The 14,238-nt window shown below is 36.4% G+C and overlaps 2 protein-coding genes across 2 annotated transcripts in view; both read right to left on the bottom strand.

Moving 5' to 3' along the window:
• Positions 1–4,211, bottom strand: part of LOC100329056 (regulatory associated protein of MTOR, complex 1) — a 45,494-nt gene extending 41,283 nt beyond the window's left edge. Inside the window, exons 1-2 of the mRNA XM_085502218.1 lie at positions 3,771–4,211; positions 480–582 (exon numbers count right to left, since the gene is read on the bottom strand). Of these exons, the coding sequence (XP_085358344.1) occupies positions 480–582; positions 3,771–3,920 (253 nt within the window). The 5' untranslated portion in view covers positions 3,921–4,211. The remainder of the gene's footprint in view (positions 1–479; positions 583–3,770) is intronic.
• Positions 4,212–6,701: 2,490 nt separating this feature from the next.
• LOC100371384 (small ribosomal subunit protein uS4) lies at positions 6,702–12,893 on the bottom strand. The gene is made up of 4 exons (XM_002741179.4): positions 12,808–12,893; positions 11,917–12,142; positions 11,317–11,503; positions 6,702–6,978 (listed from the first exon to the last, which is right to left on the bottom strand). The coding sequence occupies exons 2-4, from the start codon at positions 12,122–12,124 to the stop codon at positions 6,801–6,803; spliced, it is 573 nt and encodes a 190-aa protein (XP_002741225.1). The 5' UTR covers positions 12,125–12,142; positions 12,808–12,893; the 3' UTR covers positions 6,702–6,800.
• Between the last annotated feature and the right edge of the window lie 1,345 nt (positions 12,894–14,238).

Here is a 14,238-nt window from a genome sequence, read left to right as displayed (position 1 = left end):
CACTTGTAAACAATACAATGTGAATAAGCATCGCGGGCACGATTTCAAGGATCGTGGGCGAAACAAAAGCGACGCGGCTGTTTGTCTAGGCGACGCGGGCCCGCAGTGCTTGAAAGGCCTGGGGAGAACACTGATATGGCTTAATGGAAAGTTAATTGCTATTCTGGTGACAACCAGGGCAGGCCTTGTGACAAACTAACATCATAGAAGACACCAGATTTCTCTCAGGGCATTAAGGTTGGATAAACAATAGAGACATTGTATTGTAACAATGAATACAATAGAAGTGATTAATATGTTATATTGTTAGACAAATTAGGCAATACACCAAGGCAGTTTTCAGGGAAAAACTCTGATTCACCCAGAATAAATAAACGTATACCTGTAATAAAGAAAAAGAAAATGAAACGATATGACAGTGTGTTATAGACTAACAGCACACAAATTACAAATGAAGTGGTAGTAAAACAGCCACTCACCGATCCAACATTCCAGCCTTGCACAAGGTGTGGTTTTAACAATATCAGGGGGATCAACACCAACATTCAAACAGAGAACAAGCGCTACACTCACAGTTTTCATCTGAAAGTGAAAGTGAAAGCAGAAATTATAATAGCGGCTGTATACAAACAGATATATTTATAATCATAAGGAAGGATTTAATTATGACTTTACATATAATAATTTATTTACATAAAAATAAGTTATTAAAAAAATAGATAATAATTATTTAGCCAAACCACCATCACACAAAATTCAAGGGTAGAAGATGTCAGTCAATTTTGTACAAAGCAAGTCAACGTTCAATTTTGTATTCAGTATACAAAGCCAGTTAACAAGTGTGCATTGTCCCCTTGAAAATTATTCAAAGGAAATACTTAATTATGTAAAAACGCATCCATGAGAGAACCAATGTCTTTTCTATGCAATGTATGTTTTAGTATTTTATACTTTATTTTTTTCTATTTTGTCCCCAACTGGTATCATATAATAATTTAAATCATTCATATTTTCCAATTACAACTCAGTAATAGAATTAACTGATGATGCTGAAACTGACACAAAATCAGAGAATTAGTCGGCCCAATTCTTGTACTTTCTAATGGAATAGCCTGTAACTCCATGTAAGGCATGCATACTGTGACACAAGTATCATCAAATAGAAATCTTTCTTATTGCCTCTTTGCAAAAAAACAAACACTGCAACAAAGTACACACAATATGATATTTGCAAACACAAAACTGAATCAACATAAGTTACTTCCTCAGTGACTTAGATCACTTCTTCTTCGGCTAAAATCACCTCCAAAACATAATTTGTTTTTAATATTTGTTTTTCTATTTTTTTATGCAATTGTATCATAAAATATCTTATCCTATCATATCAATTGTATTCATTCACACTTTCAAACACTGGGGCCTAACTGGCTACTTTTATTTATATAGACTGACGAGGTCGAGTGAGTTGCGCACTCCGCGGTGTTCCAAACCCAACACACGCCTGACAGAACGATGTACATTTTCACTTCCCCAGACGATTTTTGGTCGGTACCAATCAAATTGCAAGAATGTCAGCAACAGCCATCAAAGAGTAACCATTCTTGGCAGATTTTATTTGTTTGTTGACATAATGTGTGATAAGGCGCTGTCAAATTTCCACAAATTTTTGACTAAATAAAACACTGGTACCATACCATATTTTAAGATTATATTTTTCAAATAATTGTCCCTTTTGAAATCAAAGAAATTTAACTATGCCATAATTGCTTCTTTGTAATAATGCCAAAGGAATTAAACAAAAGTTTCAATCTGAGGATAGTTTTATGGACGATAATATTCAGTTATTAAAATTAGCAACTTCAATGATTAAAAAAATGTCATATAATACTACCAAAGAAATGGTATTTTTCTTGATAATCAAACCATAAAACTACCCCTAGTGTAGATATCCTCATCTGACACATGGCAGTTTTTACTTCCTGTTAAATAGCTACATATCTACAACATTTATTTTTAGATCATCATGTCACCATTTGAAGCAAAACATCTGCAGTGATCAAGGTCAGGGTTTAGTGCCCTCAGATTAAACTGAAAACAAACACTGTCTTTGTTGAAACCAGAGGTCAAAGAGATATCAACATAAATCTTAATTTTGTATAGACTGTGAATGGATTTTGTTAAAATCCAATTTTATGTCACACTCACAAGTTATGTATATGTAGAGCTCAACAAATAGATTTTCAATGGCAATTTGAAAAAAAAAAAGATATATTAAGTGTCGACAACAGATAACTTCCTCACAAATACCATTACACCCTCATTTTTATTATATGTCACATGTATGAATAAAAATCCATATAATTAATTTTTATTTTCTTTAACCTTGTACACAGGACTGACTTCTCAAATATACTAGTGTAATCCCAGAGTTATAGAAACAATAATATCATTACCAAATGCACTGTCAAGATTGGCAGACAGCTGTCTCAAAAGTTCAAGGCTAACCATACATTTCCAATACCAGGTGAACATGTACCTGACCCAGAACAGCAGGTGGGAACTTCTGTGTAATTCAAAACTGTATCGAATACCAATACAAAACAATCAAGCAAGTAAGGCAACAAGATGGAGCTAAAGAAAGAGCTGTACAACTAACTTTAAAAATGACATGTGTCAGTATCACCATGGATGTAGTACATCCATGGTATCACTAACAGCACTGAGGTGAACTATTGTATTTAAGTTTAGATTAAAATATAATTTTTATTCAAGTTTATGTACGAGTCTCAACCCCTTTTTGTATATCATGAATTGTCATCACATATTACAATAGACAGATAGATATTACAATATCATATTAAAAATAACCATAGAACACACAGACAATATTGACAATTTCAACCAAAATATGTTACTTTGCAATGTTATTTGATCGGAATCCTAAGAAATGTTAGAAAACCCTTAATGCCACAACAGTTATAAATTTGTCTGTTGATATTTAGTTTGTCTGCAGCAAACATTTTTGTGAATAACAAACCTCAATGCTTGGACTTTTCAGGATGAAATATTGTAGGTCTCTAAGCCCCGGTGTTAAGATTTATTACAGAGACAACATGGGCCTTTAATCTTTACTGGGACCCCAGACAACTGAACAAACAAAATAATCAATGATTATTGTTTTTGGTTTGAATTGAAGATTAAGTCTACAGGATGTGTGCCACAACAGACTGGTAGTAAGTTGAGATACATCTCTAGGAGATGTATTTTTTTTCTTTTTTTGAAAATAAGTTAAAAATAAAAAATATTATGAAAGCATTCGAAATATTTTGGGGATCTTCATGGAACGACCCCCTAACCGGAAGCATGTCATGCTATGTGTTACTGTTCTCGTTATTAGCAAGATGTCCTCCTTTGACCACGCAATGAGCTTCCGGCCGTTTCACATCTCGGTCACAAAATCAAAACAAACAGTGATCGAATAACAATAAAGAAAAAAAGACTCCCACTCTCGATTTGTTTAGGTTAACACATAACTGAGATTTGCACACTAAACTGATCTCACAATAACAGATCTTTCTTATGAACGGAAAATCCTGAAATCATGACCGGCGTTTTTAAGAGTAAATAAGCGGCCATGATAATCCAACAGAGGAAACTCTCAGGTCAACGATAAACTGTGAACTTGTCCACCGATCTGAACTTTACACAGACACACATTTTGTGGTAATAACACATCAGAAAAAGAATTCCATTTCGTTCTTGATTCTCACCCTTTCTTTGAGTCTCCATGTTTGCGACACCGTTCTACTTCCCACGATCTCCTCCGTATGGCGTTTCTTCATGAAAGCCAGTGGTAACTGCCAGTCGCATAGTTCGCTCTCTTCTGACTCGGTAATTTCAATATCAAATCCCGTATTCATCTTGAAATCGTCCCTTTCGTCGAAAGAAGTGAATTACATAGCAATCGTACAAACTGTTTAGTCGTCACTAAACATGACCGTCATGTGATTATTAGTAAAACTGAAAGTTGTGATGTCACGCATTTACTACTCCTGGCGGTCGCCATTTTATTTGCACACGTCACAACGATTTGGTGACTTATGGGTAAGACCAGTTGGGTCAAATAACAAAGGTCAGGTCACCTTGACTTACTTGTAATTCATAACCTTCACTTCTTCACTGACACATTATTTCCCCAAGATGACGTTGTAAATATTGTTTGTTTTTTCTATAACATGGGGTCAATCAAAGATTATTATTATTCACATAATATTTTATATAAACCTCATGCAACAAAATAAGCGGCATGGTTAAGAACTTTTTTTTTTCATTTTTTAATTTGAATCACAGGGATCCATCCACAAATAAACTATTTGAAGGTGGGAGATATTAAAATGTTATCATAATGAATATTTTCTGGTTCTTGTACAGAGTTGTGAAACCAAAGCGTAGTACTCAGTTTTATATTGCCAACAGCCATGATAATGAGGGGGCATTCAATCCTAAATGCTTCAAACACTAGACTGCTGTTGCCTTAGAACATTACTACCTGGACCACTATGAAAACACCGTCTACTCTTGGTGCATCAAAAGTATTCTCTTCATCTTTATCAACCATCCAATCAATGAGCACAGTGCACAACGATACCATTTGAAAACAATCCAATGTAATTTAATCTGCCAATAGTTACAGTTAAGGGCATAAAGCTGTGGTTGTTACTGTGAAAGGCAGAAAGCTGTATCTTATTTTATAAACATATTTAAAACAATCTGCTTATACCAATCATCAGCTTTCATTAAAATTAAACTGGCTGGCTCAAAGGCTCTGCATTGATTATGCCCATAATGCAGACAAGCCTTCAGGTTACCACGGTTACTAGACATCGTGAGGTGATGTAGTAACTGCAACTGCCCACTTGAAAAATTGATGAATATATATAACAATGAATGGAATATCTTCAGCCTTTGTTGTGCTGAGAATACAAATTTTTAGACAGTATTAATCAGACTGAAAATGCACATTACCCACTCACACCATCATTTCTGTTCAACAGATTAGATACAATTAGACATGGAAACGAGGAATATGTCAGTTGTAATGAAGAAATCTCTCCTCTTTGCGTTAAGAACAAAATCTTTCACGTACACTGATATTAACAGTACAGAGACAGACAGCTTTACGTCCCCCTCCACTCTCCCAAATACCACAAGCCTCTTTCCAGTGATGCGTGTTCAGCCAGCCATGGGAAGCGAACACATGATGGCTAAACATGCTAACCATTAGGCTACACATCAGGTACTGCACATGAAAACATAACATTACTAGGCACTTCCTGGGCTAATGTCAACTTTTCTAAACTCGGATGGCCCAATGTTGATATAAAACCAGTTTTACCTAGAGTTCGACAGAAAATTTATACTTTCCGAAACACTGACATTCAAAGGGTCGAGTCCAAGTACTTCCTAATGGTGTCAGGCAAAAGAGTTTTTTGGGCACATTTTAATGTCATCCCAGTACAAGAACAGCAATTTAGGTGCAATCAAACCTCGCAAGTCTACAGGATTTGGGGAATACTCCGATGCAACAGACCATTGTGCAAATTTCCAATTCAGCAATGAATTACAATTTAAAGAGTAGCTAATGCTGCAAAAGTTTACATGAAAGGAGTAGGGCATGGAAGGTACTAACGTTAGTACCTTCCATGAATAGGGTAAACAACCTTTATATGAATGCAGCAAAATCCTTAGATTCCAGTAAATTAGTAAATTGAGAAAGCTACTGGGGCCGATAAATGCATGCAGTAGCAGGTAATGGTAGTTCTTGGTAATTATTCAGTACAACTTGTTTAAGGCAAAGGCCCTTCTTCAGTGCAATTTCTGAATGAAGCAAGATGCATCTTAGAAAAACTATTAAGCAAAATCTGCTATATATTAATTCCACATGAACAGAAATAATTTTCCTGCCAAGTTTGTGAACTTAAAATCCAGCGAAATTGGCCAAAATTTTTATTGTGATGCAAATATTTTTTTTTATTCATTTGGGTTTTGACTGCACAAAATCAAATTACCGGTAATCTTTGCCACAAGATCGAACATATCAATAAAGTTCTACTTTTCATGGCATCCTGTAAAATTTCAGCAACCTCCATTCCAAACAGATGTACCGTACTACAGCCAATATCAAATCGTCAACTTCATTTAGATGATGTACTGAAGGACAATTGCATGAAAAATCTGGTTATATTTAACTATCACCCAGGGTTTGCGCTTGCGTCTTAGCAAGACGAGTCAGACTTGCAAAATTTTACGAAATTGAAATTTGACCCTGGATAACTTTATTAGAGATTGGACCCCAGCTTGCCCGAAAAACTGGGTCCCTCTTCAATTATTGGAGTCCGGGAAGCAAAATATGGGGGTTATCCCTGTCACCATTTGCATAGGCCATTGATAAAATGTAGTGTAGTGTAGTGGCAGGATATGGAAAAGCAAACAGTGCTTCTATCTACTGGGTACAACATCTCATTGCACTTCTCACTTTGGGATAGTTGCAATAACTTTATGCAAGACATTCAAGGTCACACATCCTGTACTTTCTGGGGGTACTGTTGCCCTACTATGACAGGACATGCCACCTTTGGAGAGTCTTGCATATTGACACTGCCTTAGGTAAAGGTAAAAAAAAAAAAAAGAAAACAATCAGATTTGCTGTTATTTGTATTTATTCATTGGTGTAATGCATTAAAACATCTTGCATTAAGTCCGCAGTTACAGATAGCAATGCAAGAATGACAAATTGCTTCTTAATCTTCATCCTCCTCTTCTTCAACTGCACCAGCATTCTGTGCCTTTCTCATGTTCTTTCTCTTGACACGTCCTGGACGACCACCACCATATGGCGATTTCAGGGAGAAGTCAATGTGTTTCTGCGAGTCCAAACGTACAACAAAGGACGGGATATTTACAACTTGTTTACGTACCCTGAAAGAAAATAAAGGAACAATCTTTTCCATTATTCATTACTTATTCCAATGAGGAATAAAACCTAATTGGTCGGCATTATATGACAATACTATATACGTTCTGCTTAGATTGCATACTCCAAAACTTGACAGACAATTATATGTAAGCACATTTGCTAATATGGGTGGATCATTAAGTACTCTGGGTGGGGGCAATCACAGAAAAACAGCAAAATATTCCTCCCCCCTTACTTGTTTTTTCTTCTTCAAATCTGCATCCAACTGAGTGTTTAATGGTCAACCGTTATTGTTGCATACAGTCCCTACTACCGTATTTGTCTTCAGTTAAGCGCCACCTTCAATTAGGCGCCAGTGTCACGAAAACGTTGCATTTTACACCCCAATTAGGCGCCAGACAGAATTGAAATTTTGGCACGCAATGATCGTGAATTAGGCGCCAGCGGTCCGACTCGGGAACTTCCTGAAGTTGAACATCCTGTTGACTTCCCGTCCCATCTTATCAATGTTTATTTCAAAATAAAGGGCCCATATGAAGGCGTTTTGTTTTTCTGGCGAAGTGTGAATTATTGAATGACAGACGACTGTCAATCATGACTCTGATTACGACACGTAAGTATCATTTTGTGTACAACGCAATAATACATGTAAATAGACAACAGTATTGTACATTCCTTCCCTAGCACATTGATACATAAAAAAAAATATGGAACAAAAAAAATACCATTGACACGAAAACCTGCAAGTTGCGCCTCAAACTCCGAAAGGGTTACCGGTTAGTAGCGATAGACGCAATCGCGGAAGTCCCTCACTTGCTACTGTATGATGGGTTTTTATGCAAAAAAAAATTGTTTTGTTTTGTTTCTAACAAATGTTAAGAGATCGGTTTATATTCACTTTAAACATGTCTCCTTTGTCTATTGTGCATGTAAAACTTGAAAAGGGTTAGTCATGACACGCCACTTCGATATTTATTTTTCTTATATTCACTTCCGTACGTCAGCATGTTTGACCTTCAAGTAGACAACCAATAAAAACGCTTGTAACATGTTTTTCTCTTGTGCTTTTACGCAATAAGACCGATAATTGGTCACCACGCCACAAGTTGTCGCCGTGCATGGCTTCATTTGAGCATGGGGATAACCAGTATTTATTCTTTTTACATCATATAAAAATGCTTTAAAACTGACAATTTTGTCAGCCGTAACAGTGCGTTTGCGTCAAAAAATATTTAAACACCAGTTCTGTATTGAGTTCTTAATTAAAGCATGGCGAACACAATTTCAAGCCTGAAGAATATGTGGCATTCAGAACCTTTTAAAAAATCAAGATTGTTTTCAGTGTTTTGCGGCGGGTCTGTGAAAGCACGTGGTTCCAATGTGGTAAACATTTGACGTGCATATAATTAGCATAACATTAACGCGATGTCTGCGTCGTTACCGACAGACAAGCCGCTATTTCTCGGCGACTCAAGCTATTAAAATGTATAGAAAAGGTGTTTTCTATTGTTTTATTGAACATAAATACACGATCATTCCATCATTACTTCACTCATTACTGATTCTCTTGTAGACAGTACATATTATTTCGCAATCGACAATCATGCCAGAGAGTACTCAACCGAATTCCATTCGTAATTATTTTTCTGTACCAACTGCTGGTTCTCGACTGGTTCATCCACCAGCTTCGCAACCTCGAATGTTGTTTCCAGTATTCCAGAGAAAAATTGGGGTCTGCAGAACCAAGCTTGGTAAACAACTGTACCGTGAAACATCAACTAATTCAAATAGTGGTGATGGCGACGATTTGCCAAAATGTGACACGAGACATCGATACACTGTCACAAAAACGGCATGTCATTGTGTATGCTAAGCAACACGGTCAGCGTGCAGCTGCAAGACATTACCGTATCCACCACAAGAACGTTGGTCGATGGCTTAAAGAAGACACATCGGGCAAGCTTAACATTCAACGCGTGTCGAGGTATGGCAATGTTCCAGGGGCTGGTGGAAAGCTTTCCTACCCAAAGGAAATTGATGACAACCTTGTGAAATGGATTTTGGAACTTAGAGACAACCAAATTCCAGTGTCTGTCAACATGCTTCGCCAGAAAGCCAAAGGTTTTATTCGCCCACACAATCCAGCATTCAAAGGTTCAACAGGATGGGCACGACAGTTTCTACATAGACACTCGCTATCAGTTCGCCGCCGAACTTCAGTCGCACAACGTTTACCCTCAGAACTTGAAGAAAAAATTACTGCTTTTCACGAGTTCGTCGTACAACAACGGCATAAATTCTGTTTGCCCTTGGAGCTGATAGGGAATATGGATGAAACACCAATGTATTTCGATTTATTGCCAAGCACATCCATTGAACATAAAGGAGCAAAGACTGTCAGTGTACGTGGCACAGGAGCGGAAAAACGTCATTTGACTGTCATTCTAACAGTCTAGGCAAATGGCGTGATGCTCCCTCCCATGATTATATTCAAGGGTGTACGGAAACTGAAACTCAATGTACCTGACGGAATAGTCGTGGAAGTGCAGAAGAAAGGGTGGTGTGATAAAGATATGATGAAGATTTGGTTAAGACGCATATGGCTACCATACACCAAGAGTCGCCAGTCTTTAATCATATTTGATTCATTCCGCGGCCATCTTGAAGACTCTGTTACCGCCAGTCTACAGTCTACCAACACGTACAGGGCCGTAATTCCAGGTGGTTGTACATCTAAGCTACAACCCCTGGATGTGTCCATTAACAAACCTTTCAAGGATTATATAAAGAAGGAGTGGTGCAACTTTATTGAACAACAGCTCCGTACACTGAACCCCGACGAAAGACCCAAGACGGCGACAAAGCAGGAAATAGTTTATTGGATTGCACATGCCTGTAAGAAACTGAATGAACGACCAGACATGCTGAGAAAATCATTCGCAGTTACTGGTTTAGCTAACAATCTTGATGGTTCTGAGGACGCAATATACAGGTCCGATGAAGCCCAACAACAAATTGAAGAAGCGATAGCATCTCAACTTGGTGTTGATATCACAGGTGACACTTCATCGGAAAATGAAGATGACATCGACAGCGATGATGACTTACCCAGCGGCTCCGACAGCGATGATGATTTGCCAACATGTGCTGAAATAATTGAACGCTATTTCAACTCTGATGACAGCAGCTCTAGTGACTTTGAAGGGTTTTAACCCATGGACAACAACAACACTAAAATAACTGAAATTGACACTTGACAAAATTGTCCAAGTCTATTTAGAATAAAGTAAAACTCACCGTTAATTTGTTCTTTATTTACAACAAACAAGATTCTCTAAATTATTTTTACCTGTGTTTTTATGCATTTTTTACATGATACATTATTTTTTTTATAATCGTGTGATTTTTCTTTATTTAACATGTTGTAACAATAAAAACATTGTTTTGCAAAATTTTGCTGTCTGCATTATATTATTGAAGCCCTAAATTACCCCTTGAAAAGGAACAGCAGTAGTACAAAATATTACCAATAAGTTGATACAATGTATCACCAGAATGTAGCATGAACATAGTTAAAAAAAATCAATGACTTGAAATAAGCGCCATTTGAAACAAAGTTGCCCAAATTTAACCACAAATAAGCGCCACTATGAAATGAAAGTGTATCAAAGTGGCGCCTAATTGAAGACAAATACGGTATTTAGGGTTAGTAGTGTACAAAGCAGAATTTATGTTTAACACAATCCATGTGGAGTAGTAATGTTGAGCAATGGCAAGACAGATTTCTTGTATGCAGTCAATATTCCATACCTGTCACACCACTATCATTTCCCCTCAAATTACTTGGGATTAGTTGGTTTACATCAACCATTCATGCCTACAACCATTGGTAGATTGAAGGCATGAGGTGTGCATGCACAACCTTATTGGCCTTCATGAATATTTAGTTTTAAGAAACTCAGGCAATATTTTCAGCTATTCCTGGTGAAATTAAAATTTGTATTAGTACAAGGCTTCTATCATTGTCAAATCAATGTGTACATCTAAAACCAATAAGGAAATATCGAGATTAATGTCCTGTGGGGGCAGGGGGTTACATCTCGACCTGACAGCCAGACTTGGACTTGTGAATACATTATGTGGCTATAGACTACTTCGGGAATTTAAAAAGGAGAGTGCAGTAGACCCATTGAAAAATCAACTTGCAGATTTATAAGTTACTAATACATCAAAATAAAAATTCTACAAGTACCAGGAAAACCCTGTGAGGCAGTGAACTTGGGCTTGGAGAACAAACATATACAATGATTTGATCATTTAATACCAACAGATATTCTTACCTAATGTGACGTTGACGAATCAGAACACGGGCATGGTGAATACTTTTTGCAAGCCCCAGTTTAAAAACTTGCGTCTGCAAGCGCCTCTCCAGAAAGTCTTCAACACGAAGACCCAACACGTAATCAAGCTTCATTTTGCCTTCATCAAGGACACCAATACGTACCAGACGCCTCAAGAGGGCATTACCTACAAGTAAAAAACTGAATTGTTACTTTGGTAAAAAACAGCAAAATATTGTAACTACGGTAACTTAAACTGGTAAAGTAGGCATGATTACGTAAACACTATTTATGATAGTATTCAAAATAAATTCATCCCTGTTATTGCATTACTTGACTTGCACAGGTTATGATCTAATCCAACTGATTGATTCAACAGCTCATTATTGTCCACGCTCATTTTGTACACACATGCTGTGAATCATATCTGAATGTGATGTAGTACCTGTTAAATATTTGCTGATTGATTTCGTTCAAAATTTTAATGATTGGCTTGAACTCTTCACATTGCGCACACAACCTTTCATGTGACTTTACAGTGATTACACCCATTTACAATAAAATCTTTCAAAATAGGAAACAATATTTAGTATGACTTGCCTTCAAACAGACGTTTTTGATCCTTCTCGTCCAGCGTCAGCAACTCACGGGCAGCCTTACGGATCTTAGCCAGCGTCAGTTTCACACGCCATACTTCTCTCTTGTTTCGGAGACCAAACTGACCAATGAGTTTCAACTCTTGATCAAGACGTTCCTTTTCAAAAGGACGTCTTGGGGTGACGTACGTCTTGCTACCAACAATCCTCATCTTGGACTATGTTACCACCTGTAAGGTAATGAATAAAATAGTAAATAAGTAATGAGTAAAACAAGTCTATAAACTGTCCAATACAAACACTTCACAACACGTACTAAAATAAAAACATTTATCAGTGCAACAATTTCTCCATCTATTTGGTGTACAGCTTGATAAATTCATCGTCATTGGTATAAGAGTTGAACAATTGCTAATCTTGCCGAGTAATGTATTTCTCAAGTTAGACAAGTATATTCATAACTATTAAACATATTAATTTCAGGTTAAATTTTATTCTAACACGTATTTTGGAAGTAAAATATCCATCAAATTCTTAAAAATACAAGTTGACGCCGTTTTTCATAATGTCAAATTTACTTGCTAGTCATTTTTTTCTCATTCTTTGAAGCAAGTCAACAGTGGTGTCAGTTTTTTCATGCAAGTAGGTATAGCTGAGTAACAGATTAATGCAGAATCCATGTGCACGCATAGCCACATGTGCGTTGATTACTACTCCGCCATGACAGCCGCCCGCACATGGGGAAAGTAAAACGTGGGAAAAAACATCAAGGGTTTAGATTTGCGTGAACAAACCAGTTTGAGAACGATCTATTAACATTCAGTAGTGTTTTACCACATTAATTCCCACAAGAATATCCGTCTAAGACTTGATAAAATTATTATAATCGCCTCACCTGAGAAACCACGTTTCACAAGATGGCTGATGGAAAGGAAAGAGGTCGGTCAACCACATTCCTAGTGTATTCATGAGATTCATGCGCAGTGTCGAACAAAATTGGTTGAACTTTAAAAGAATACTGAACTAATTTATTGAAACTCACGCTTGCTATACCAAAACGAGTTGAAGCTAAAATTATTAGATTCATGAAAAGCATTTTAAATAAAATATTGAATAGGGATTTATTTCACTTATTGTATACGGTGAGTGATGAGTCTAACTTCCGGTATTCCTGTGAAGCGCCATCTTGAGAACATTATGATGAACTACTTTTGTTTTTTTTGTTTTACAGAAACTGTACACAAATGAAAAATGCTCTTATTTTTTTTATATATGAGTTTATTATAAACTATGTTATTACTGAAGACTTTACACTTTGAATACATTAATTAATAATCACGGAACATTAGTACAACTCAAACAATACATTGCCTGGCAGAAATAGATATCCTAGTTATAAATATTTGTAAATACCAACTCACCTTTCGTCCAAATTCAATTCTCTTCTAGTTTGAATTAAATTTTGCTGAGAAGGTATTTTAGTTGTTTTGTTTGAAGTTTAATTTCACTGATTTTTGATGAATTGAACATAAACTATAAACAAATACATTCTGAGTGAAAATATAGTATTTTACAGCACGCAATTGTGATTGATTCAACAGCTCATTATTTTCCACGCTCATTTTGTACACACATGCTGTGAATCATATCTGAATGTGATGTAGTACCTGTTAAATATTTGCTGATTGATTTCATTCAAAATTATGTATTTGATAATCTTCACATTGCGTACACAAGCTTTCAAGTAACATAACAGTGATTGCCCACTGTCTGTCTAAGGTCATATTTCAGAACCCTCAGGATCAAATTCGTTCATTCTTTACATGTTCCTAGTACTTCATGTGGGACATATACATATGTAGTGGTTTAGCGATTCGATAAAAGATGGCCAACTGGCAGCCATTTAAAAAAAAATATTGTTGGTATCTTGAACATGCCTTGTCATTATTTGTTAAAATTTGGTACATACATTATACATGTTAGTATACATGTCCATGACAATTTGTTATACAAAGATAGTCAACTGGTGACCATCATGCTCTTTGGCCTCACTACTATATTTCCAAGACTTATGGACCACTTTCATATTTGGCACATACATTATACATACATGTATTAGGATACATGTTTGTTTCATAAACAGATCAAAGATGGCCGACTGGCAGCCATTTTCTTTTTTAGCCATACTACTACTAGTATATTTCTTTCACCTATGTCTTGCTTTCATTGATATTTAGCACATGTGACGTCACAAATAAATATATGTTCATTTTGTGATTTGATTTAAGATGGTCTCTGGATTGTAAGGATACATGTGCATGATGGT

The sequence above is a fragment of the Saccoglossus kowalevskii genome, chromosome 8 (assembly GCF_978046115.1).
Source record: "Saccoglossus kowalevskii chromosome 8, keSacKowa6.1, whole genome shotgun sequence".
Lineage (NCBI taxonomy): Eukaryota > Metazoa > Hemichordata > Enteropneusta > Harrimaniidae > Saccoglossus > Saccoglossus kowalevskii.
The sequence above is the reverse complement of the archived record's forward strand: the minus strand, read 5'-3'. Positions and strand labels throughout refer to the sequence as shown.

Bases quoted from the DNA above. Each gene is read 5' to 3' on its own strand.
- LOC100371384 (XM_002741179.4), bottom strand. From the start codon at position 12,124: ATGAGGATTGTTGGTAGCAAGACGTACGTCACCCCAAGACGTCCTTTT. The intron at 11,504-11,916 runs GCAAGTCATACT...TTTTACTTGTAG, and splicing joins TCAAAAACGTCTGTTTGAAG to GTAATGCCCTCTTGAGGCGT. The intron at 6,979-11,316 runs GTAAGAATATCT...ATTTTCTTTCAG, and splicing joins ATTCGTCAACGTCACATTAG to GGTACGTAAACAAGTTGTAA.